Raw genomic sequence first — 23,751 nt, forward strand, 5'->3', positions numbered from 1 at the left:
TTGGTTGTGACCTACAAAGGGTGCATTTTGGCTCACCACCATAAACTATGTTATGTTCACCGTACACCTTATTATCTGACCTGTGCCATTTCACTTAACCATAATTAGTTTTTTATTTTTTCAAAATTTGAAACACAAACATTTAATATTAAAGTTAACTAGAGTTAGTTAAAAAGATAGGTGTATAGTGAGCATACATCATAATTATGATGATGAGCAAAAATGTTCTTGACCTGCAAAACACAAGATCCACCGCCGCTCAACACGATAATATTTTTGCTCACCAGCCTCAAGTGATGGTAATGTTTACTTTAACGAAAAATCATATTTTTACACTAAAAAATCAATCCTGTTACTATTTACTTTACCCTTTATTTTGTCTTTATCGTTAAAACTCAAAGTTTTCAAATCATTTTCATTAGTTTCCTAATTTAAAATTTATTAAATTAATGAAAAAGCACTTGACACGCACACCCGCAAGCGTACGTTAGCACGGACCCCGTGTCCCCTCCCTTTTTTTTTTTTTCCTCTCCCTCCCTCCGGATACACGGGACGGTTTCGAAATGCTCGCTTAGATTTCCGTCGCAGAGCTGACACTGACGCATAAACAGTCCCTCTGCTTGTCCTTTCACCTCCCCCACATCCGGCGCAGTTTCACCTCCTCCTCCTCTGTCTTCTTCAATCTCTCTCTCCTCTCGCTGTCAGATCGTTTTCCACCTCCGCATTTTACACAGGTACTCAATTTCTCTCTCTCTCTCTCTCTCTCTCTCTCTCTCTCTCTCTTATGTAAATGCATGTGTATACATACGTATATGTGTTTGTATATGTATATGTGCATTTTGTAGCTCACGGTCGGATTCACGAGAATCCTGGAAAATTCTGTCTGCAATATGTAGCTGAAACTTCTCTCTGTCTCGACTTTTTCTTTGTTATTTATTTATTTAAAAAATGGTGAGTTTTCTGCTTTCCGTTGCTGGCCTTCAAAACGCGGCCGTTTTTTGAGTTTGAAGCTCATTTTCTTTGGCTGTAGCAGAGGATCTCTCTGCATTTGATCCTGATTTCTAACATTTCCGCCGAATTTTTGAATATTTTATGTGCCTGCATGAATGTTGTTTGTATGATGAATCGATGGTGCAAATTTGACATTCAGTCCGTGATCTACCCGGATCGGATATAACAACATTCTATCACTCAAGTTTGTAATTTGTACTGTGATTTGTGTGTTAATCTGGCAATGCAGCTCTTGGTTTTCCAGATTGGTTAGCAATATATGATATAATAAATGATGAATTGGTTAGAAATTTGATTGGTCAGTGTTGTCTGGTGTTTGCAGCCGGCGGCACAATTTTCTGTGTCAAATTTTGGACAAGGTTTCTATAATTTTGCTATGCGGGGTCGTCATCTCGATGCCTACTCGGCATACAAGCGTGTGGCGTCCAAGGACCCTATCAATGCTTATGATAGAGAAGAAAGTGCAGGTACTCAAGGATTGCTCTGTCACCAGTTTTGTTTTCTGTTTTTTTCTACCTCCGGGGTGCTACATTGCTTTAGCTTTTACACGGTTTGTACATTATTATTTAGACGTTCCATTCAAGTGGGATTTTCAATAAATTTAGAATGTAGTCTTAAATAATTTGGTACTGTAAGTACTTGCGCTTGTGGCTGATTCCTTGTGTGGGTTTTAGTAGGTTTAGTGAATGGAAAAGGTATTGGAAACCCTTCATGGAAGCGCTCCTTGCCGCATATGCTTGTTGCAGCTCTTTCTTCGTTCCTATATGGCTACCATCTTGGGTGATATCCCTACTCCTGAAAACTCAGAATTCTTTTTATGCCTTTCTGATTTATGTTTCTTTAACTTCAATAGTATACTCTTTGTTGGTTTTGCTACTGCAGAGTGGTTAACGAGACACTAGATAGCATTTCTTTGGACCTTGGCTTCAGTGGGAATCCTTTGGCGAAGGGTAAAAAGTGGTATTGGATTTCAGATCTTTCCTCAGCTAAATGCATTTCATAATTTTACCTGTTGTTGTTTCTATTTCAATGAAGGTCTAGTAGTGAGTACCTGTTTAGGTGGTGCTTTTGTTGGATCTATATTTAGTGGTTGGATTCTAGATGGAGTTGGGCATCGAAGAGCATTCCAAATGTGTGCATTGCCGATGATAATCGGTGCATCAATGAGGTAACATTGTTATCACAATATCAATCATGCGTAACCCCTTTTTTAAAATTAAGTGTGCCCAACTGGGTAATGTGAAAACTTAATTGGATGATTCACACTGAAATTGTGTGAAGAGAAAATAGAACATAGACGAATTAAAGAATCAAGTGTTATATAACCAATTTGGATTTGTGCCAGATAGGTTCACTAGTGGGTAGGGAGAGTACTTATGATCACCAGAATGAAATCATTAGGGTTTATGACCACCCCAAAACCCCATAGCCCAAACAAAGTACTGAGTATGGCACCATGAATTACTAATGACCCCATTTTCATGATCCGACATTGTCATGCTTTTCCCTGTTATTCCTTGCAGTCAAAGGTTTCCAGATCAACAAAATGATAACTTTCTTGCTTCAACTGTTCTTATGTTCACATTTTACATGATCCAAACTAGCATGTTTTTCCTTCTTATACCTCTCACTCAAAGTTTTCCTGATAAAAAAAGTATCCCCTTACAAAAATAAGAAATTTGTTTTACTTTTTTACACCCGATACAATTAGAGAAAAGATCGATATCACAAACTCCTCATATAGCAATCCATATTAGTCATTTTAAATAATTTTGTATGTGAATTTGCAGTGCAACAACCAAAAGTCTATGGGGCATGCTTCTAGGGAGGATATTTGTTGGTACTGGGATGGGAATTGGCCCACCTGTTGCTGCTATCTATGTGTCAGAGGTATAATGAATTATATTTGTTGTTTTCTCTGCAACTGTTAATTGACATTGCTTAGTTTGCATCTAATCTTATTAAGTATTTAAGTATGCTCTGTTCACATAAGCAGATTTCACCAGCTTTTGTACGGGGTACTTTTGGGAGCTTCACACAAATTTCTACATGTCTTGGACTTATGGGGTCTCTCTTTATTGGACTCCCAGCCAAGGATATAATGGGTTGGTAAGATAATCTTATGGGGTTATGGAGATCCTGAAAACTTTTTCTCAAATTTTTATCCATTTTTTCTTATGTTAGCATCTTATTGTATTTCCCAACAGTTATCTAAAGAATACTGTTTTCCATCAACACCATTGATGCATAGGTGGCGGGTTTGTTTTTGGGTATCTACTGTTCCTGCTGCAGTGTTAGCTGTTTGCATGGAGTTCTGTGCAGAGAGTCCTCAGTGGCTTTTCAAGGTTATATGCTCTCATTTCTTAATCCCCAACCTTTGAAACATTTGGTCAAGTTTGTATCTCATGTTTGGACTCAATATAAATTGTCCTATATGAGGTCTTGATTGCTGAATTGGTTGAGCTCTATGCAGGTTTAGGGAAATTCGGTTCTTGTTATTTTCTGATATCTAAGAAGTTAACATATTATTACGTGCATATAGTACTATATATATATATATATATAGATTTTGCACTGCAGTGATCTGGATTAATAATTGTGCTTCATGATCCAGTTCTGGATCAAAGGGGGATTTGAAATTTGTTTTTTACTTTTCTTCTTTTGTCTTTCTTTCTTTTTCTCTGTTGTTGCAAGTACAGAAAAGGTTCATTTTCTCTTTGTATTGGAAGTGTTTGATGTTAGTGCTCCAAATTATTTCTTGGTGCAGCAGGCCTCTGTATCTTTGTTTTTTAGCTGTTTTTTTCCCTCCCAATTATACATGCCTTTTGGGTGATATTATCCAAAGGATTTAAGAGCTTTCATCATTTACTTACCTTACAATATTTGGTATGAGATAGATATGAGTGTACTTCATTTCTTTTTGACCCATTGAAGGCTTCTTATATATATATTGATGCTAAAAGTTGTTTTTGGATTGGTTCAGAGAGGACGTGGTACTGAAGCCGAAGCTGAATTTGAGAAACTTTTAGGAGCAGCACATGTTAAATTTGCAATGGCAGAATTGTCAAAGTCGGACAGAGGGGATGAACTAGAGACAGTAAAGTTCTCTGAGCTACTGTCTGGCCGACATTTCAAAAGTATATATTCAACTCATTAGTATGTGAGTTGTTCAGAAGTGACATACGTGCTTCCTTCTGCATGATTACCTTATTGCTTCCATATTTTGCAGTGGTTTTCATTGGGTCTACCATTTTTGCTTTACAACAGCTGACAGGCATAAATGCTGTGTTCTATTTCTCTTCAACTGTTTTTAAAAGCTTTGGGGTGCCTTCAGCTCTGGCTAACGTATGTGTTGGAATCGCAAATCTATCGGGTATGATTGGGTTTACTCTCAAGCATCTTATTTGTCCATAATTGAGATTTGCGTATATGTTTCCTTATGTATTCATCATACTGTTCTTATCTTTTGGTCAATTTCTTATACTGTTCTAGGGTCAATTCTTGCAATGATATTGATGGATAAGCTTGGAAGAAAGGTGCTTCTTCTTGGAAGTTTTTCTGGCATGGTAGGCTCCTAAAAATACTCCGAATATTTGATGCAAACTTTTGAGCTAAAATATATGTCTGTTTTGTGGAATCTGTGGTACCAATGTTGCATGTTCTCCTACTGAGGTTCTCTCCTTGATTTCATCAAGTAGACTAAATATGATATGTTTTCTAACCCTTTGTGCATTTCTTGGTTTAGGCAGTGGCAATGGGTCTTCAAGTAACTGGAGCAAGTTCTTATACATCAGGGTCTGGAGCATTGAGTCTATCTGTTGGCGGCATGCTGCTGTGAGTAGTCAGTGATCCTTAATCTTGTTTGTAGAGTAGAGGAAAAGCTATGTTATAATAAGTATGGAATTTAAAATGGGTCTTTCACTGGGATGATCAAAATGGTATAAGTGAATTCATTTTAGTAAGCCATTCTGGTTTTCTTCTTTTTCTATTCAAACTTAATTCCTGCCTAACAATATTATAAAAAAATTGGCACAATTGAGTGAATATAACATATTGTAATGTTATGCGCCATTTCTCCATAGATTTTTTATTTTAATGCATTATGCATGCATATCTAATTATCTATACTTCCACATACCACATTTACATGACTTTGAGATTATAAAGCAAATCTGCACAGAAGCTTTTGGGTATGATTGTTATGATATTCTAGATTATGTAATGGTTTTTGCAGGTTTGTGTTCATGTTTGCTACTGGTGCTGGTCCAGTGCCTGGTCTCCTCCTATCAGAAATTCTTCCTGGCCGTATTAGGGCAAAAGCAATGGCAGTTTGCATGGCCGTGCATTGGGTAATTGTCATCTATTGTTCTTCCAGATATGGTTCATTTGCACCTTTTATTTTCATGATTGTGGAGCTGACAGATAACTTGTCCTACACACATACCAAACATATTTTTATGAACGTGATATCCGACAAAACTTTTCTACTTGATGATCACTTTTAATCTACGAAAGCAATAATCTGGTGTTAATACTTTGTCATGGCTGCAGGGCCAGTCAGTCTAAAACAGCCCACGATCTTTGTGTATACAGCTCATCCACAGTGCATTGAATTTGACGATCAAATGAATTTTTTTTTTCCCTTAATGATAAAGTGTAGGGTGCTTTTTCATCTACAATGACAATAGAATTCATGCATAATATTCCTTCTCAAGTTCTCATCTTTAATTAATTAACTTGAACAGGTATTGAACAGGGGTGAAGGTCTTGGTATCCTAGCCTAATTTTTGGATTTACATAAGGACAGGTTTAGCTTTAGAAAATGCGAATTAAGGGGATTCTACTGAAATCTGACAGTTTATTGAATAAGATCAATTATTTTTTCTTTGGAAGTTCAGTCCAGCACAATAACTATCATGGCTGGGCCACTGCATGGGTGATAAAGTAGTACGCTAATAGTCTAATATAATTATGGTTTGCTGCAATTATATTGGTTGATTCGGATATTATCCATTGTTCATAATTAATTTAATATCCTTTTCTGCATGGTTACTGTTGTTCTTGTAAGAATCCATTCTTGAGAGTTGCATGTCGAGGTCTCAATGAAATTGCTTCTTGTGTTTGCACAAATTTCTAATTTTTAATGCCATCTCGCACTAATGAACTTTGGTGCCTTCAACAGGTGATAAATTTCTTTGTTGGCCTGTTGTTTTTACCGTTGCTGGAGCAAATCGGGCCACAAATTCTGTATACAATCTTTGCTACATTTTGTCTACTGGCCGTCCTTTTTGTGAAGAGAAACGTAATAGAAACAAAAGGAAAGTCCCTCCAAGAAATTGAAATTGCACTTGTTCCACCACAATGAAGGTATCTATTTTGTTATTTTATGAGGCAGTCTTTATTTTTATGACATCAACCCGTTACATATCTTGGTTTTAGTTTACCTCACAATAGGTAGTCGCAATTTGATAGTTGGTATTCCCTCATGTTACCTGAATTATAATTATATAATTGTTTTCTCAGTATCATGCACTATTACTTTTTAGCAGTTATCATGTAAGGATTACATTTTGAGGATTTCTTGGATCTAAAGGGACGTAGTTACTGGTTGCTTCTTTGGCAGAGCTATGAGACGGAGTTCGGTTTTTTGTCTGCTCATTGAGCTTCCATTTCCCCTGAGTTGAGGGCTAATTTTTTCAGTAACCTTATCTAATATCTTTTTATTTGATTATCTAGGGAACACTAATTAGAGATCATTTATGTTACACAAAGCTGAAGTCCCTTTTTACTAATGAAGGAACTCATGACTCACTTTTGCCCCTAGTGTATTGCCATGCTCAGTTGAGTGTCCAGTTACCGTTTTTCCTTAACATCCTCGGTTACCTGAATAATTTTTTAGACTATCAGAAAACATGACATTCTAGAAAAGAAAGTGTCTGGGTTACAGCTCCGAGAGGGTACAGTGAAGGGGATACTTTAGTTTATGTCTCTTCGAATTTTGTCTCGTCAGTCTCCTTTGCAATTTTAACTTTCAGAGTAGGTGTCTTGAATCTCCAATTAGTCCCCATTATTTTGCCAACTAGATGATTGGTCACAAAAAGTTTGTCAAGTTCTACTAAATGTCTAGGTTGCCAATATCTGCTGTCAAATTATTGGAGTTGGTTTCACGACCTTGAAGTTGATTCTCTACTTGAAGCTCTGCTACCTCCAAATGATCTCTGTACTTTAGGTTTAGCTGAAATTTCTTTAGTTAAACTCACTAAATTACAGACGAAAAGAAAACTTGCCGGATGGTGGAAACAGAGTTTATTTATTGATTGGTGTGTGTTTATATTCTTCAGAATTCATGTATTGTGTTGATTTGCAGGGAGATAGTGAACAATAAGCTAGTCTGGATACGTCTGCCTGAATTCCCTTTGGAAGATCGTCGCGTTGTAACCTGTAGCTGGGGAGTTTGGGTACTAATTTTCAGGTGCTCACCCTGCACCCTGGAAGGCCTTAAATTACGAGAGCTGTTTTCTTCCTTGAATATTTGTGAGCCTACTGAAACTTACCGTGCAATGTAATACATGAAGGACCCGACTTCCACAATAATTGATAATACAACTGTTCCATCAAAATTATGGCTTGATTCTTGGAAATAGTTGACCTGATTTCCGGAGGGTACTAATCTGGTTCTGATTTGAATTTGTCTATCAACGAGAGTCGAATTTAAGACCTACTTAAGAGTGATAATTAACCGTATACACGTTCTAGGAACATAATCGTAAGACGCTTTTTTATAGTATTTAAGGCTTTAAATCACAAATGATCTTTTGATTCTATCTTAAGATTATGTGTTCTGATGGATATAACGGATGTTTCTTTTGGTTAAATGTTTACGTGCACTTTCTTTGGTTTGAGATCTTCAACAGTTTGGTGCATTTTTTTGGAAAGGGATCCGGATCCCTTCCACCAAGTCCATCAAGGTCACAAATCTGAGTTTTTAAAATTTGATCTAATTGTTACAAATAGGGGCTCATTTTAAAAGTTATAATAACTTTAGCCGTTGAATCAAATTTCAAAAATTCGAATTTGTGGCCTTGGTGGATCCCTTCAGGTTTTTTTCCTTTTTTCCGAGTTGCTTTGGCATGAAACCGGCTTTATATATATATGTATGTATGTATGTATGTATGTATGTATGTATGTATGTATGTATGTATGTATTTTTTTTTTTTTTTTAATTTCTTTTTACTATTATAAGGGGGAGAGTTTGAAGCTATTACAATAATTTAGGAAATGAGAGTTTTGAACACGGAATACATGGATAAAAATCCAACACCCTAATACTACTTACTAGGATATTGAACTACATGCTGAAACTAATTAAACCCTATATCTAGAAGGCTGGATCCTGTTCTACGAGACATGAAATAGCTGGTTGATGAGCCTAATATTTAGCGAAATGAGATTATGCTTGAGAAAATTTGTGTTAGGTCAACCAATAAGAAATGTCACACGTTAGTTACTTGCTAGGTACACTTAAATAGACAAATATATCAACAACTATGTAATCAAAATATTAATAATGTCAAATAATATAATATGAACCGACATATCGACAGCTATGTTTCATACAACATAACGTAAATTTTCTTTATAAATAATTGATTATTAGAGCAAGCATATTAACGTTCATCAGCTTACGTTTTATTTATCTGAAAAAAGAAGAAGAGAGGAATAGAATAGGCATCCCCTTAGATGTCGTCTATGCATCCTTTACCATCTCCCCATATTTTATATATCGTTATATGTGCCCCCTCCCTATTTTGAGAGAGAGAGAGAGAGAGAGAGAGCAGATGGATCATCATATCCCCTATATTGAACACTAAATCCTATCTATTGATCGAAAGATTTTCGTCAAATACCTTTTTTTAGGAATTCCTCATATCCAAGGTAAGCAAGAGCACCTCTTCTCAAAATCTCAAAAGGAAATGGGTTGAGTCGAAATCCCATTCTAAGATTCTTGTGGTTCCGAAGGATATAGCTACAGGAGAATTAGAAACGTAGAGTTTTCTGACATTTTTCACGCGACTCTTTGATCTTAAAAATGCTGATTTTAAAAATAAGTGATTGCCCTTCTTCGACCCTTACTGCCCAACTCGAACCTTCCTTTCATATGTGATCCAATTGCGCACCCACTGTTCCCAAGCAACATGCATAAGTGGGTGACATGGTTGCTTTTCCCCGTACAACATGCATTGAGTGTTTAAGGACCCTTAAAGTGGAATTCTCCATGAATTTTTTGTCATTTTATAGTTTAATGTTAATTTTGTGCCAATATTATAAGTATTGTGCTAAAAACATGAGGTGATAAAGAATCAATGAAGATTCTAACTTTTAAAATAGTCTCATTAGTATTTATCAGGTAACCAACCCTACTCATATCTTATTTACGACATCATTACTACACATCAAATATTTGAGGTCCCGCAACTATGTAATAAGTGTATTAATTTTGTCAATAATATGAAATAAATGTCCATAGTTGATGGCGTTGATATGCTTATCATGTAATAAGATTATAAGAGTATTAATTTTGTCAAATAAAAAACGTCAACATCTTATATTGATTTTTGTTTTTTTTATAGAAACAATAAGACATCAAGCAAAGTGTGAGAGAATGGAAGGGAAGTGGATGAGAGTAGGAGATGAGAGAATCTTACTCCAATTCTCATGACACTCCTCCGATGGAACTCAGGACTGCAGACTTGATCGGAGCACATAGTACAAAAAGCCTCAGCCCTTTCAATAAGGTTTATGTTATCCACACGCTCATTTTTTTACTTCTCACATACACACCTCTTAATTTTTGACATTTGGATTGAATGAATAAAAAAATCAACGGTGAAAATTTAAAAAGGTATGTGAAATGCAAAAATAAGTGTATAAATAACATTATCCTTTAATAAAAGTGGAGCGCTAAAATTTTTCAAACGACGACAGCATACATTTGATACGACTGTCGTTTTACATTCAAATCAAAGCAAACTCAAAGCACGACAGAATTTTTGGGAGCGTATCATCTCAGTTTCAGCTCAGGTACGCCGTACGCGCCGGTTCTCTATTCTTCATTTCTTATCACCTGTTTGTTTGCCAAGAAAATGCCGAGAGAAAACTACGTAACAATTTCACTTGTCTTTCATAACTCAGTCAATTCTCAAAAGTTATAAACAACATATAGCGGTTTTGATCGATTGTTGGATATGTTGTTTTTGAAAAAATAAAATGCACGGCAACTGTTTGATGAAATGTCTCAGTGAAAGCACAACTGTTTGAACTTTGTTTAATTGCTTATTTAATTTTATTTATTTATTTATTTATTTTGGGCTGATCGTTGGTAGATTTGAGATCTTGAGGCCCGATACAGAACAATGGGTAGCGAAGAGGACCCGGTGAAGAAGTCTCAGGTGGTGGATGCCCGGGCTCGGAACATTAGTCATAATGTTCGATGCACTGAGTGTGGGAGTCAGTCCATTGAAGATTCACAAGCGGATATTGCCATTTTGCTTAGAAAGGTATTACATTTACCATTATGTTGAATTTGAGATACATTATTGATACAATCCATGAAAAACCTATTGACATCCAATCTATGAAGCAGTAGTGAACCTTAGAGAGAGAGAGAGAGAGAGAGAGAGAGAGAGAGAACAGTAAAGAATCATTACATATTATGATCTGGTTTTAGACCAGATATATGCTATACAACCCTAATTATGATTATTAACAAGCTTGTTGATGCATAAAATCAGTGATACTTTGGAAGTGTCAAGTTTGTGACCTTTGCTCGGTTGCTCCGGTCATCTAGAGAGGATAATATGAAAAGAGATAGAGGTAGGGAAGCAAACACAAGATGTACATGGTTCACTCTAAGTTTGGCTACATCCACGGAGTAGAGGAGTTCTCATTAATAGTGAAGGGTTTACACAAATACATAAGTTCAAGCATAATCATCGTTAGTGGGTTCTAATGACTAGTTTAAGTACAATAATGACATTAGGGATTAATTGTAGGAGAATGGTCTCCTTTTATAGTTGAGGAGAGTCTCCGGCTTTTGTTCGTGGTTGATGTGGGACTCTAGGAGCTTTATTCTGACGTTGACACGTGTCGTGTTGTGATTGGCCTACTGGTTGGAGGGAAACTCTTGTGCTTCGGTAGGGGTGCCTCAGCATGAACCCTTCAGTGGGTCTTTTAAGGTATGAAGTTGACTAGTGCTTGATAGTTTCGGGATTGGTCAAGTATGGTACAAACAAATCTCAACACAACAGATTAATTGAAAACCTAACTAATTACGTTTTGCACTAATTGACTTGCTAAGCTTTCACTTTGGTTTCAATCCGGGTGCTTGACAATCCATGCTAACAATTATTAGGTATATCATTAGTCAATTTGCGTATGGTTCAATTACGCCAAAGTTGAGATACCTATCAAAACTTTTGAGAAACATCATGTTAGTAAGTAGCAAGTAGCAGCTACTAATCACTTAGATGTCCAAGTTAGCCATATAAGAGGTTTTTATTTGTTTCTTATGTACTTATAAGTTATCTGTGAATGATAGTCTTCAACTATTCATGTCTGAAATAATTGCTTCATAGAGAAGATGGAAATATTTGCGATGAGTGAGACTAATTAATGGCCAAAATTAGGCTAGTCTTGTTTAACCCAGATGTACTAAGTGGTGGGATATTTGTAACAACACTACATTTTAGGTGCATGTTTGTCAATTTCATTTGTGAACTTATTTTAGCATATTACTTTCCATCTTGATTGTATGAAAAGGAATTTATTTTTATTTTTTAACTTAATTAACTTTTCGTACTGTAACATAATGATTATTTACAAACTGTCAAATACCGTTTGAACTTTGCTAGTATGGCTTTTCTCTAACCATCTTGATTGCTGTTTGTGAGAAGGAGTTTGGGAAGTCCATAAACTTTTTGTTACATAAATGACCATGCACCTTCTGTGTCATAAAGGTTTACCTAATAACGTTAATGTATATGATATTTGTGTAGTTAATTCGAGATGAAATTCATGCTGGGAAGAGCGATAAAGAGATATATAAGAAGCTCGAAGAGGATTTTGGGGAGACAGTACTTTATGCCCCAAAATTTGATCTGCAGACTGCAGGCTTGTGGTTATCACCGGTAAATTAGAAAACCTTAAACACTTGAACTTTTCTGCTGGAATCTTAAATTTTGATTTATGCTCATTTGATTGTTATTGGGTTTTGGAAACAGCTTGTCGTTGCTGGTGCTGCTGCAGGAATATGGGCATATAACAGGCACAGGCAAAAGACTAATGTCCACATCATGGCCTTGAACGTTGTTAGAGGTGTTCCATTGACCCCGAATGAGAAGCAAACCATGTTAGACCTCCTCACGCCTCCGCCTTCACGAGGAACTCCTTCCTCCTTGTGGAGGAGGTGGAGAGAACAATGATGCATCCTCTTCCACAAGCCTTGGTTTTCCATTTTATACTGGAAACTGTGTGGTAGAAATTAATGAACTATAGCTAAACAGGGATAGGGTCCAAAGATGTAAATCGACTTGTTAAGTAGTTTATTTTCTTTGAGTACGCTCTGTCAATGCAAAATAAATCTGATTTTCATACAGTCGTACATAGCCGGTGATCACGTTGATTGTTTTGTTTACCAGTTGATGTCTTGTTATTTGACTATAATTTAAAATTCTCGTCCATGTTTTGGTTAGAAGTTTTCCTCCGAGGTGCTTGTACTTATTTGTCTAATTCTTTCTTGGCCAAAATATCTAAACGTTTCTTTCAAGTTTCAGCTATCTACTGGTTGCAATGAAGCTCCTCTTAACATTTAGTAGATTTGTGGAAGGGTTCACTTGAGTTCACACAATTAGCTGGTTAACTCAGTCTTCGTGAATACGTATGCAATTACAAAGCCTCGTAGATAAGGGTTTAGTTGCTCTTGTAAGTGACTATTAGCTGTTGATGCATTAGATCCGGTAATGCACCTATGGCTCATTAGTCATGTCACATCCCGCCCTGGGACCCCACCACATCCCGGGCCCGCTCCACCACCGTAGCATGATATTGTCTGCTTTGGGCCTCGACTACGCCCTCACGGTTTTGTTTCTGGGAACTCACACGAGAACTTCCCAGTGGGTCACCCATCATGGGATTGCTTTCGTGCGCTACTTGCTTAACTTCGGAGTTCCAAAGAACTTCGAATCCAGTGAGCTTCCAAAAGGTCTCGTGTTAGGTAGGGATGATAATATACATATAAGGATCACTCCCCTGGGCGGGTGGGATCTTACAATCCACACCCCTTTGGGTTACCCATCATGGGATTGCTTTCGCGCGCTACTTGCTTAACTTCGGAGTTCCGAAGAACTTCGAAGCTAGTGAGCTTCCAAAAGGTCTCGTGTTAGGTAGGGATGATAATATATATATATATATATATATATATATATATATATATAAGGATCACTCCCCTGGGCGATGTGGGATCTTATAATCCACCCCCCTTAGGGGCCCGACATCGTCCTCGGCACACCACAGTCAAGGTTAGGCTCTGATACCAAATTGTCACACCAACAGCCTCTATAAATACAAGTTTATTAACCTACGCGGTAATTTGAAGAGTAAAATTTGCTACTTCACAATTTCGTTCTCCAAACTATAAAATTTAATAATATAATTAGGGACACACATTCAAAAGAAACTAAATAATGATATGGAAACAACTTAAACTTTTGGTTTTGAGTACATGTTTTTGGTCTCTAGTATAAGGAGGTATAATTAGGTCAAAAATCTGTCATGCTAATTCCCCAGTTGCTTCTCTCTGCTGCCAAAATTTTCGTCTTCGGAAAATGCATGCAGCTTTCATATGTTCTGCGTCTCAAAGGCTAGGGTTTTTAAGTGCAGATGTTCTGAAATCCCAAGGGCTTCTTCTGCTCGATATTTTTAACCATGTTTCCTACGCCAATCCCACCTGTTAAGTTGAAAAGAAAGTATTCACTTTGTCAACAGAAATGCATATCTTCACTGGCCGGAATATGACAGGTTCAACTCACTAAGAGAAATAGAGTACGAGGGGATTGTGCATACCTAACGTTACTGAACTCACAAGTATCGTGGAAGCGAGAACGAAGATAATCAAAGATGCTCTTCCTAGTTTCTTGATCACCTTTCCTGCCACATGCTGCCCTACGACTGCGGAAATAGTAGTCACAGCAGCAAAGTAGAGGGCTGCAAGAGAATTACAAAGAAAAAAGCCAACGTTTTATTTGAAAGTATAACCAAATTGTCTTTTAAACAATCACAGAGACTTGTATGGCTAAGAAAGCTACCGTAGGGAACAGGAAAGCGTTTTAGGAGGTAGTACTCTACAACGGACATGGACGAAGAGAATGTCATGGCAAAGGTGGCTGTGGCACTTGATACCTGAGGAGGGATTCCCATCTCCAAAAAAAGGGGACCTAACATGAATGCTCCGCCGAGGCCAAGCAATCCACCAAGGATACCAGCTGCTATACCACCAGCGCAATAAGCAATAAGCTTGTAAACTGGCCACTTTGTGCTTGCTTCTCCCTTCGATGCAATTACTCTGCGCCCTTTGTACAGATTAACTGCCTGATATGAAGTTACTCCAACAGCCACCGGAATCTAATTTATACGACAAGAAAAAATTCCATCAATGGGAGTCTCATTTTGGTCATACATCTGGCTATCTGCAGGCACAAAGAAGTTTTTCTTTTCCTGGTACAAGAAGCATGGAAGATGTACGTACCTGCAAGAGTTCTATCAACCAATATGTTCCAGAACATTTCTTCACGTAAGTCTGCACCGACAAGTAAGATTCACGTTAATCTAATTTCTTAATGCAAAGAAGTGAAGGAGACTCCAAATGGAAAGATTCGGTGTAAGGAAAACCGACTACGTATGACACTAGATATAAACCTTAGCAATCTGCAATGCAAGTATTACAAGCCAGACTGCTACAAGAGCTCCGAGTTCCTTCCAGCGAACATTATCAACAACAGAAACCTGGGAATGTCACAGAAGTTAGTACCTAAAATATTGCAGAGAAAAGTTTAAGTTTCAAAAATTTTACCTTCGTTCTTTTAGTTTCATTCTTTTCTGTTAGAGTTCCATTGGTTGCGCCTCCAGGAATATATTTGTCTTCAACATCTTCACGAGTAACGAGACAATTAGCCTTCCAAGTAATACTAATAAGATAAATATCAGAGCTTAAACAGGCGACAAGAACAAATTGTAGACCAACTCACCATTCGATTGCAAGCCTTCGGAAGCAACACGTTTAATCTAAAAATAATTAAACAAGTTTCAGAGTTAGATGGATCAGTTGTGCAGAATATAAGATGAATTCGGTAGAAATCAAAGTTTAAAGCCTGCCTTTTTAGTTACGGTTTCTGCTTTCCATGCCGTGACACCCTTGAAGAACGACTTAGTTGATACCGCTGCAGATCATGAACACTCAATGAAGCTTGTCCAAGATGTGAATGAAGAAGAATTGTTGAGAAATTGTTACCTAAGAGGACAACAAATAGTAGGATTGTGATCATCCAGTCAGAAAGAACCACATTCAGAGAAACGCCAATGCTGATCCCTAGAACCAACACTGGTTGGAAAAGAAGTGCGAGATCATAGTCGATGATGGGCAACTCAAGTGTAGGATGCCTTCGCCTTAAATTGTACAGGACCGTTGAAGTTGCTGTACCCGTGATCATACCTGACTAACCGCAAAGAAGCGCATTCAGATTTTTCAATGGAAAACATAAAAAGAAAAAGGTAAAATAGCATCGGGAAAGAGATGAATTAAATAAAGCCCCTCTGTGATATATGAAACTATATACTTACATTTGGATATTGCTATTGCTGATTTCTGATCAAAGCCAATGATGAGGGTGAGCATTGGGATGAAAAAGCCACCCCCACCAACACCTCCCACACTCCCAAACGCTGCCCCAACAAATGCAATCATCGTACCAACAGCAATTTTCCAGCTGAATCTGATTTCCTACACGTAAAAACTACAATTCAACTTTGAACTATTTCGACACTCGAAGTACCACTTAAGCTTGAAAAAAATGAGTTTTGCTTATGAGAGAACAAAGGTATATAGTACATTGTTAATTGATTGTGTTGGCTGGGAAGTACAAGTTCAACACACACAAATTCAGAGTTTCATGCCTAATCGATCACCCTTGTGGCGACGTGCATTTTCTCAGAAGCCAAACACTTCATGTATATCACAATCAACTTAGAACAACATGCATTAATTAACTTAGACAACATTAATCCCAATAAATTTTATTCGAAAATTGGACATACCGGCCAAACATGCTTATATCCCAAGTTTGCTACAACCTCTTTCCCAGTATTATTTTCATGCCTTGAAGGTTTTGACTCTACCAGTTCTTCATGCGCGGAAACTGCTGCTGATGACAATGCTAACAAAACCAGCAAACCCAGCAAACCAAACCGAACAGTTCCAATCATACTTGACATCTTCTTATTTTCTTTCAGAACTTGCTCCTCCAATGCAGCAAGCGAAAGCGAAAATTATAGCAGAAGAAGGTATCTGAATGCATGTACTTGTATAGAGATACAATCTTGCTATAGCAGGATCTCCAAAACGGGTAATTTTTTTATTGCCTTTATTTTTTAAAGATTCGGTACTGGACACTGAATGATGATTGATTCTTATAAGATTCACAAGGCACGATCGAGTTGATTATTTTCCAACTTTGAACCTCCCTAATTATTCCTCACCAATGGTCACCCCTATATTTATTGCTTGTTGGAGCAGCGGGCGTGTATTTATTATACAAACAGGGACCTAAAGGTTCACACCGGTATATTTGTTACTGTTTTCTAACCAAAACAAATAAATTCAATTTGGACGGTTCGGATCCCCCTCTCCTGTTCGACAAGGCACGATTTCGAAATTTCACAAATAAGGGAATGTCAACTTGCTATTTATTTGAACTCGAAATAAACTTTCTATTTATTTGAAGGGTTAATCTCAGTTTATTATTTTAAAGGTTTTTTGGTTTTCAACATTCTGTTTTTTTTTTTATCTTAGATTATTATTTAAAATCATAATTTTGAAACAGTCTCATACATCTTTTAATTTTATTGTTAAATTAACCGTTAATTAGTGACATAACATTCAAATAGACAATAACTGAACACGTCATTATGAGCCCATGTGGATATTTAAAAAAAAATAATAATAAATAAATAAAACCTAAATCTTCCACCGCCATTTTCACCCCAAACTGCTGCAAATGCAGAGTCCCTACCCCATGGCCGCCCTTCCATCCTCATTCTCCAACATCTTCGCTTCCAAAAACCTTAGCCTTTTCCTTTTGCCCTGCGCTTGAAGCAATACAGGTACTTTATTGGCTTTATTTGTCTCCACCACTGCAATCGTAGCGGGCATTCCAATCTTACCCTCTTTCTGATTTCCCCTTTTTTTTTCCTCAAAATCCAGATGGGTTTTCGACAGATTCATCAACGGGAATCTGTCTCTCTGGAATGCAATCCTTGTTGTGAATTTTAAGGGTCGGTTAATTCGACGAAGTTCTTCGGAGTTACATAGATTTGAGGCAGTGGAATGTCATGTTGGATAGCGGCGCCATTACGTTTGGTTTGAAACATTGTATCGAGTTGGGTATTTGTGGGTTCTTCGCTTAGAGGAAGAAGAGCAGAGAGTTATGGAGGTTTGGAGAGAGAAGAAGAGGAGAGCGAGAGAGGAAGGAGGAGGAAAAGGAATACTTTCATGGTTTAGGGAGTGTGCGGAAGCCTGAGAAGGTGCTGGGTGATAGTGAGAGGGAGAGAGTGTTGCGGCGGTTATGGGTGGAAGGGTGGCCATGGGGTAGGGGCTCTGCATCTGCAGCAGTTTGGGGTGAAAATGGTGGTGGGAGATTTGGACAAGGATTGTCTTCCCTCTCACTTCCGATCCCATACTTTCTTACGATTAAGTCACGTTAATGTTTTATATTACTATTTATTTTTATTTTATTATCTTTATAAAAAAATAAGATAAAATGTTGACGTGACTTAACTGTGATCACATAAAACAGGAGGGCATGGGAGGGCACCGAAAGTGGGAGGGCATACAATCATTGTTCGAGAGATTTAGAGCCTGTTTTGTGAATTCAACTTTTTAAACTCAAAAATAATTTTCAAGTTTTAGACCTTAAAAACTTGTTTAATAGGACTATTTAAAAAAAACTGAATTCAACGTTAACATAGAAATATAGTCTATTTTCTAAAAACACAAAAAATAAATTTTTAGAGTTTTTAAATTTAAACTCACTTTTTTTTTTCTCTCCCTCCTCTCATCTCACTTCAAATTTATCTTTCTTTTCTCATTTTTCTCACCTTTTTTTTTTAAACATTTTTTGTCTCTCTTTCAATCCGCTCTCTTCATTCTCTTAGTTCTTTCTCTCACTCCTCTTCCTCTATATCTCTTCCGATCCTATTACTTCTTTCTCTTTCCTCTAATCATCTCTTACTTTCGTTCTTCCTCTCTTTACTTTCTATTTTGACCTCCTCTTTTTGGATATCTTTGTCTAATTTAAGTTGTAAGATTTAAAATTTTTAAATTGCATACCAAACAAGTTTTTGAGTCTTAAAGAAAATAGTTTTCAAGAAAAATTCTTACGAGAAATTATAAAAATTTTCAAATAAGATACCAAAAAGGTTTTCTTTTTTTTTTTTTTTTTTGTTTGTTATTTTTTAATTTTTTAATTTTTTAATATTCACGTGGCCCTATAATGAGACGTGGTGTCCATTTATTGTCCACTTAGGAACCACATCACCAGTTAACGGTTGACTTAATAGTAACCTTAACGAATGTATGAGATTGTTCCAAAATTATGACTTTAGTTACCACTCTGCGATGAAAAAAACTTCATATATCAAATGTTGAAAATCAAGAAACTTCAAGGTAGTAAACTGAGATTAAACCCTTATTTGCAAGTACACACCAAACATTATAAAATATATAAAAAAGGAAATACATACCAAACTAGGTTCTTAACCAATGTCGATCGATGACCACATAAATAATAACACAAATAAGTCGGAAGGTTTTACAAATTTACACCATGTAGAATTGAGATTCTGAGAGATTTTAATTCTGTTAATAAATTTAGAAGTATTCAATTAGGATTTTAAAATAGTTTATTAAAATTCTTAAAAATCCGGTATATTCAATTAGGGTTTTAAACAAGTTTATAAAAATTTCAAGTATATCCAATTAGAAATTTATTTTAAAGAATTTTTAAAAGTTGAGGAATTTGAGAAATTTCGTAGTGTATTTTAAGCATTGACAAATCTTACCTCCCCTGAGTTTTCGAGGAAATTGAATCAATATTTTATATGGAATTTTTACAAATCAATTAAACTTTATAAATCAATTAAAATCTTTTAAATCCCAATTAAATACATCTCTATTATTCTCTCCCGTGCTCACCTAAGGTCTTCAAAATAAGGACCTGCGAGGTCCTATTGAATATTTAATATACACAATTAATTTCAAGCAAAATTTAAGGGGGAATTAATAATTATAGAAAAAGAAATAAAACCTTAATGTTATAAATTCATTGCCTAATATATAATAATAACAAACCATGCCTAAAAAATTTTACAGTTATAAATTCATTGCCTAATATATAATAACAACAAAACATGCCTAATATGTAATAATACATGCTTAATTAAGTGAAATTATATTTATAGAAAACTTCATCTAATCCTTGACAAATATGACTTTTAGACTAAAACCATGAGTAAGATCAAAATTGACACACCCTGACCTAAATCAGGGTGTGCTGACCGTCACGTGAGAGTGACGTAACCATGTACACAGTGCGGAAGTAATAATAATAATAAAAATGCCAATAAATAAAAACCAACTACTAGCAGCACTAGCTAAGAAAAGGTGCTAGTGTGAGATTAAGTGTGAAATACACAACCAAAGCATAAGTACCCTAAGTGTAGTATGACTGGACAAGTACTAATTAAACAACATCCAAAGGTGATCCTACATTTGCACAAGTGACGCAACCTCATCCTACACCTCTAAGGTATGATTTAGAGTTTGCTATGCCTAGAGGGGAGAGATGTTATGTTGATGGACGTTAGGACCCTAAACGGGGGGTGGATTGTAACATGTCACATCATCCAGGGGAATGGATCATGTAAGCCTTATATGTAAATTCCCATATTTACCTAGCACGAGGCTTTTTGGGAGCTCACTGGCTTCGGGTTCTATCGGAACTCCGAAGTTAAGCGAGTAGTGCGCGAGAACATTCCCATGATGGGTGACCCACTGGGAAGTTCTCGTGTGAGTTCTCAGAAACAAAACCGTGAGGGCGTGGTCGGGGCTCAAAACGGACAATATAATGTTACGGTGGAGTCGAGCCCAATATGTGGTGGGGGCCTGGGTCGGGATGTGACAAAAATACAATTTTAGTCCCTTGATACATTAATAGCCTCATTTATTAATTGCATTTTGAATTTTGAATTATTTCTCTTTTTCTTCCTAATTTTAATGTATTAATTTGATTTCATTATAATTATAATTTTCATTCCATTTATTGTAATGTATTTTGTTGTAAACATTTAAATAAATTAATTTTTGTTATAAAATATATTTCGATGTACTTTATCCTTTTCATTTAGGTACATTAAATTCATTATCATACATTTCGGTGCATACATTTAGGTACACATATTTTGGTACATACATTTAGATACAAACATTTAGGTACATTAATTCAATATAATACATTTCGATACACACATTTAGGTACATTAATTTAATATAATACATTTCGGTGTATATATTTACATACATTTCGGTCTTAACATTTAAATACATTAGTTCAATATAATACATTTCGGTACTTAGGTACATTAATTGAGTCTTTCAAGTTTGAAGAATGTTAAATAAAATTAATAAATTAAAAAAAATTGGTCAAAAAATAAATTAAAACTTGTATATTAATAAATTTAAATATATTTAATGAGAGACATTAAATAAAATGCACATTAATTATTTGAATTAAGGACACATCAAGGGACTATAATCAATATGTAATCTAACACTAGGTTTATTTTAAATTTCAATCTTCCTGAAGAATTAAAGTAAAAACACCCCTTATATTTGCATATAATTTAGGTAATTATTTTACACACACTGGAGACTTACATGCTCCAAACCATATTGATTTGGAGATAGGTAGTTTGGATGTGGAAAAGTGAGTCAAATATTTCTCTTCGGACCTATTCTCAAAACCATATTGATTTGGAGATAGGTGGTTTGGGTGATGCACTCCACTGGAGACTCACATCCTTTTATGGTTACCCAAGGGAGACCGACATACATAAATCATGGAGACTACTCGAACAACTCAATGAAAATGCAAGCTTGCCATGGTGTTGTATTGGGGATTTCAACAAGACCTTGAAAGCTGACGAGCAAGGAGAGGATTTACGCAGTGAGCGATAGATGCGTGGTTTCCGCAATGCTATCAATGTATGCCAACTTATTGACTTGGGTTATCACGGAAACAAGTTTACATGGGAAACGACGCGTGGAGGGGGTACAAAAGTTCGTCTAGATCGAGCTCTCGCAACTTAGGAGTGGATAAATTTATTTCCCAAAGCCAATGTTACTCACCTTAAGCCAACTTCCTCGGATCACCTACCGATTTTTCTTGATTAGGAGGCAAAAAACACAATGAAGTTTAAAAAGGCTTTTAGGTATGAAGAAGCTTGGACAGAGAAAGAGGGTTGTACAAAGGCGGTAAAGGTGGGGTGGGCTGCGGAAAGCAATGGTTCTCCAATGTACTTAGTCACGGAAAAAATCAAGGCAACTCGAATTCAGTTGCTCAAATGGGCAAGTAAAGAAACGCGGAAAATTCCTGGGGAAATCGCAGCGACTGAAGACAAGTTAAATAGCTTATTTGGTCAACCATTTAATGACACCACCATTGCCCAACGAAAAGAACTACAATTACAACTCCATTCCTTACTAGCTCAAGAAGAGACTTTTTGGAGACAGAGATCCCGAGAAAATTGGTTACGTCTAGGTGACCAAAATACAAAGCATTTCCATCGGAGAATGAGTCGTCGGCAACAAAGCAATGGTTTACATGGGCTATTTGATGAAAACAGAAATTGGCATAATGAGAAACCAGGTATGGAGTGTATTTCACAAAACTCTTTGATTATCAGGGAGCGACAAATGCTATGGAGGTTCTTAATACCGTAACTCTAAGGGTAGGGCCGGAAATAAATGAAGAGCTTTCTTTGCCATTCCTGGATGAGGAAATAAAGCATGCTCTCTTTCAAATGCATCATTCTGGCTCTGGGACTGGATGACATGTCCCCAGGATTTTACCAAAAACACTGGGATGCAGTTGTGCAAGATGTTTGTAATGGCGTAAGGTCTGTACTTTGTTCCGGAATCATACTTCAGAAAATTAACTACACCATGTGACGTTGATCCCCAAGAACAAAGATCCAACCGTAATGACTCATTGCAGGCCGATTAGTTTGTGCAATGTCATTTACAAGATTTGTTCAAGGGTTCTTACCAATAGATTAAAGCATGTGCTACCAAAGATTATCTCACATACGCAAAGTGCTTTTGTTCGGGGACCTTTAATCTCAGACAATAGTATGATTGCATCAGAGATTGCTCACTTAATACGATTGCGTCAGAGATTGCTCACTTAATACATAAAAAGAAAAGTGCATGGAATGGTTGTATGACATTAAACCTGGATATTAATAAAGCATATGACCGTACTGAATGGAGTTTTTTGGAGCAAATGATGAGAAAATTGGGTTTTGTCGAGTCTTGGGTTCATCTGATTATGATGTCTGTTACTACAATCACTTATTCGTTTAAGTTAAATGGTGATTCGGTGGGTTATATTCACCCAAAAAGAGGGATTAGGCAGGGGGATCCTCTTTCCCCCTATTTATTTGTAATTTGTGCAGAGTGGTTGTTCGCGTTGTTCGAAAGCTGGGAGAAAAGAGGAAAAATTAAGAAGATTACCATCTGCAAAGGTGCACTGAGTGTAAACCATCTCTTTTTTGTCGATGATAGTTTTATTTTTGCTCAAAGTTCATTTCAGGAATGTCAAAGGGTGAAGGTGTTAAAAATATATGAACAAGCTTCGGGTCAAGCGATAAATTATGACAAGAGTTGTGTGGCTTTTAGTGAAAATCTCACAACTGTGGATAGGCAACTCCTTTCGACTGTTTGGGTATTGCTCAAGTCGATTACCATGACCGCTATTTGGGTTTACCAGTGTTTGTGGGGAAGGCCAAGAAAGCCACGTTCTTATATGTAAAAGATCGTTTATGGAAAAAATTGAATGGGTGGTGTGGAAATTTGTTGAGTAGTGCGGGTAAGGAGCTGTTGATTAAGACAATGGCTCAAGCAATCCCACTCTACACTATGCAGACCTTTCTTTTGCCTAAAACATTGTGTAATGAGTTGAACCAAATGGTAGTCCAATTTTGGTGGGGACAAAAACAAGGGCAGTGGAAGATACACTAGATTAGTTGGAGAAAATTGTGTAAGCCAAAAAGTGAGGGAGGATTGGGATTCAAAGACTTGTACGTGTTCAATTTGACTTTGCTTGCAAAGCAAGGATGAAGATTAATTCAAAAACC

At 36.6% G+C, this 23,751-nt stretch overlaps 3 protein-coding genes across 8 annotated transcripts; 2 read left to right on the forward strand and 1 right to left on the reverse strand.

The window, feature by feature from the left end:
• The first annotated feature begins 443 nt into the window (after positions 1–443).
• LOC137708616 (putative plastidic glucose transporter 3) lies at positions 444–7,631 on the forward strand. Of its 4 annotated transcripts, none has more exons than XM_068447734.2 (15): positions 444–734; positions 1,334–1,478; positions 1,689–1,791; positions 1,894–1,961; positions 2,047–2,179; positions 2,802–2,901; positions 3,008–3,120; positions 3,263–3,356; positions 3,995–4,148; positions 4,241–4,384; positions 4,504–4,577; positions 4,757–4,845; positions 5,246–5,360; positions 6,194–6,378; positions 7,379–7,631. In XM_068447734.2, exons 2-14 carry the CDS (start codon positions 1,388–1,390, stop codon positions 6,374–6,376), a joined length of 1,461 nt encoding a protein of 486 aa, XP_068303835.1. In that variant the 5' UTR covers positions 444–734; positions 1,334–1,387; the 3' UTR covers positions 6,377–6,378; positions 7,379–7,631. The 4 variants fall into 4 exon arrangements, with proteins under 4 accessions (XP_068303835.1, XP_068303834.1, XP_088545231.1 ...); XM_068447733.2 differs by having other exon boundaries at positions 542–734; positions 1,686–1,791; XM_088689105.1 differs by lacking the exon at positions 444–734 and adding an exon at positions 789–951.
• Positions 7,632–9,967: 2,336 nt separating this feature from the next.
• On the forward strand, positions 9,968–12,664 carry CCMH (cytochrome c biogenesis protein family). Of its 3 annotated transcripts, none has more exons than XM_068448430.2 (4): positions 9,968–10,092; positions 10,395–10,568; positions 12,066–12,197; positions 12,291–12,664. In XM_068448430.2, the coding sequence occupies exons 2-4, from the start codon at positions 10,425–10,427 to the stop codon at positions 12,489–12,491; spliced, it is 477 nt and encodes a 158-aa protein (XP_068304531.2). In that variant the 5' UTR covers positions 9,968–10,092; positions 10,395–10,424; the 3' UTR covers positions 12,492–12,664. The 3 variants fall into 3 exon arrangements, with proteins under 3 accessions (XP_068304531.2, XP_088545232.1, XP_068304532.2); XM_088689106.1 differs by having other exon boundaries at positions 10,002–10,099; XM_068448431.2 differs by having other exon boundaries at positions 10,071–10,172.
• Positions 12,665–13,622: 958 nt separating this feature from the next.
• On the reverse strand, positions 13,623–16,723 carry LOC137749151 (sulfite exporter TauE/SafE family protein 3). The gene is made up of 11 exons (XM_068489265.2): positions 16,378–16,723; positions 15,904–16,063; positions 15,575–15,775; positions 15,439–15,503; positions 15,312–15,348; positions 15,137–15,213; positions 14,983–15,069; positions 14,813–14,863; positions 14,373–14,688; positions 14,131–14,271; positions 13,623–14,014 (listed from the first exon to the last, which is right to left on the reverse strand). The coding sequence occupies exons 1-11, from the start codon at positions 16,552–16,554 to the stop codon at positions 13,938–13,940; spliced, it is 1,389 nt and encodes a 462-aa protein (XP_068345366.2). The 5' UTR covers positions 16,555–16,723; the 3' UTR covers positions 13,623–13,937.
• Positions 16,724–23,751: the final 7,028 nt, after the last annotated feature.

The sequence above is a fragment of the Pyrus communis genome, chromosome 17, assembly GCF_041283825.1.
Source record: "Pyrus communis isolate YQ-2024b chromosome 17, ASM4128382v1, whole genome shotgun sequence".
In the NCBI taxonomy this organism is placed as follows: Eukaryota; Viridiplantae; Streptophyta; class Magnoliopsida; order Rosales; family Rosaceae; genus Pyrus; species Pyrus communis.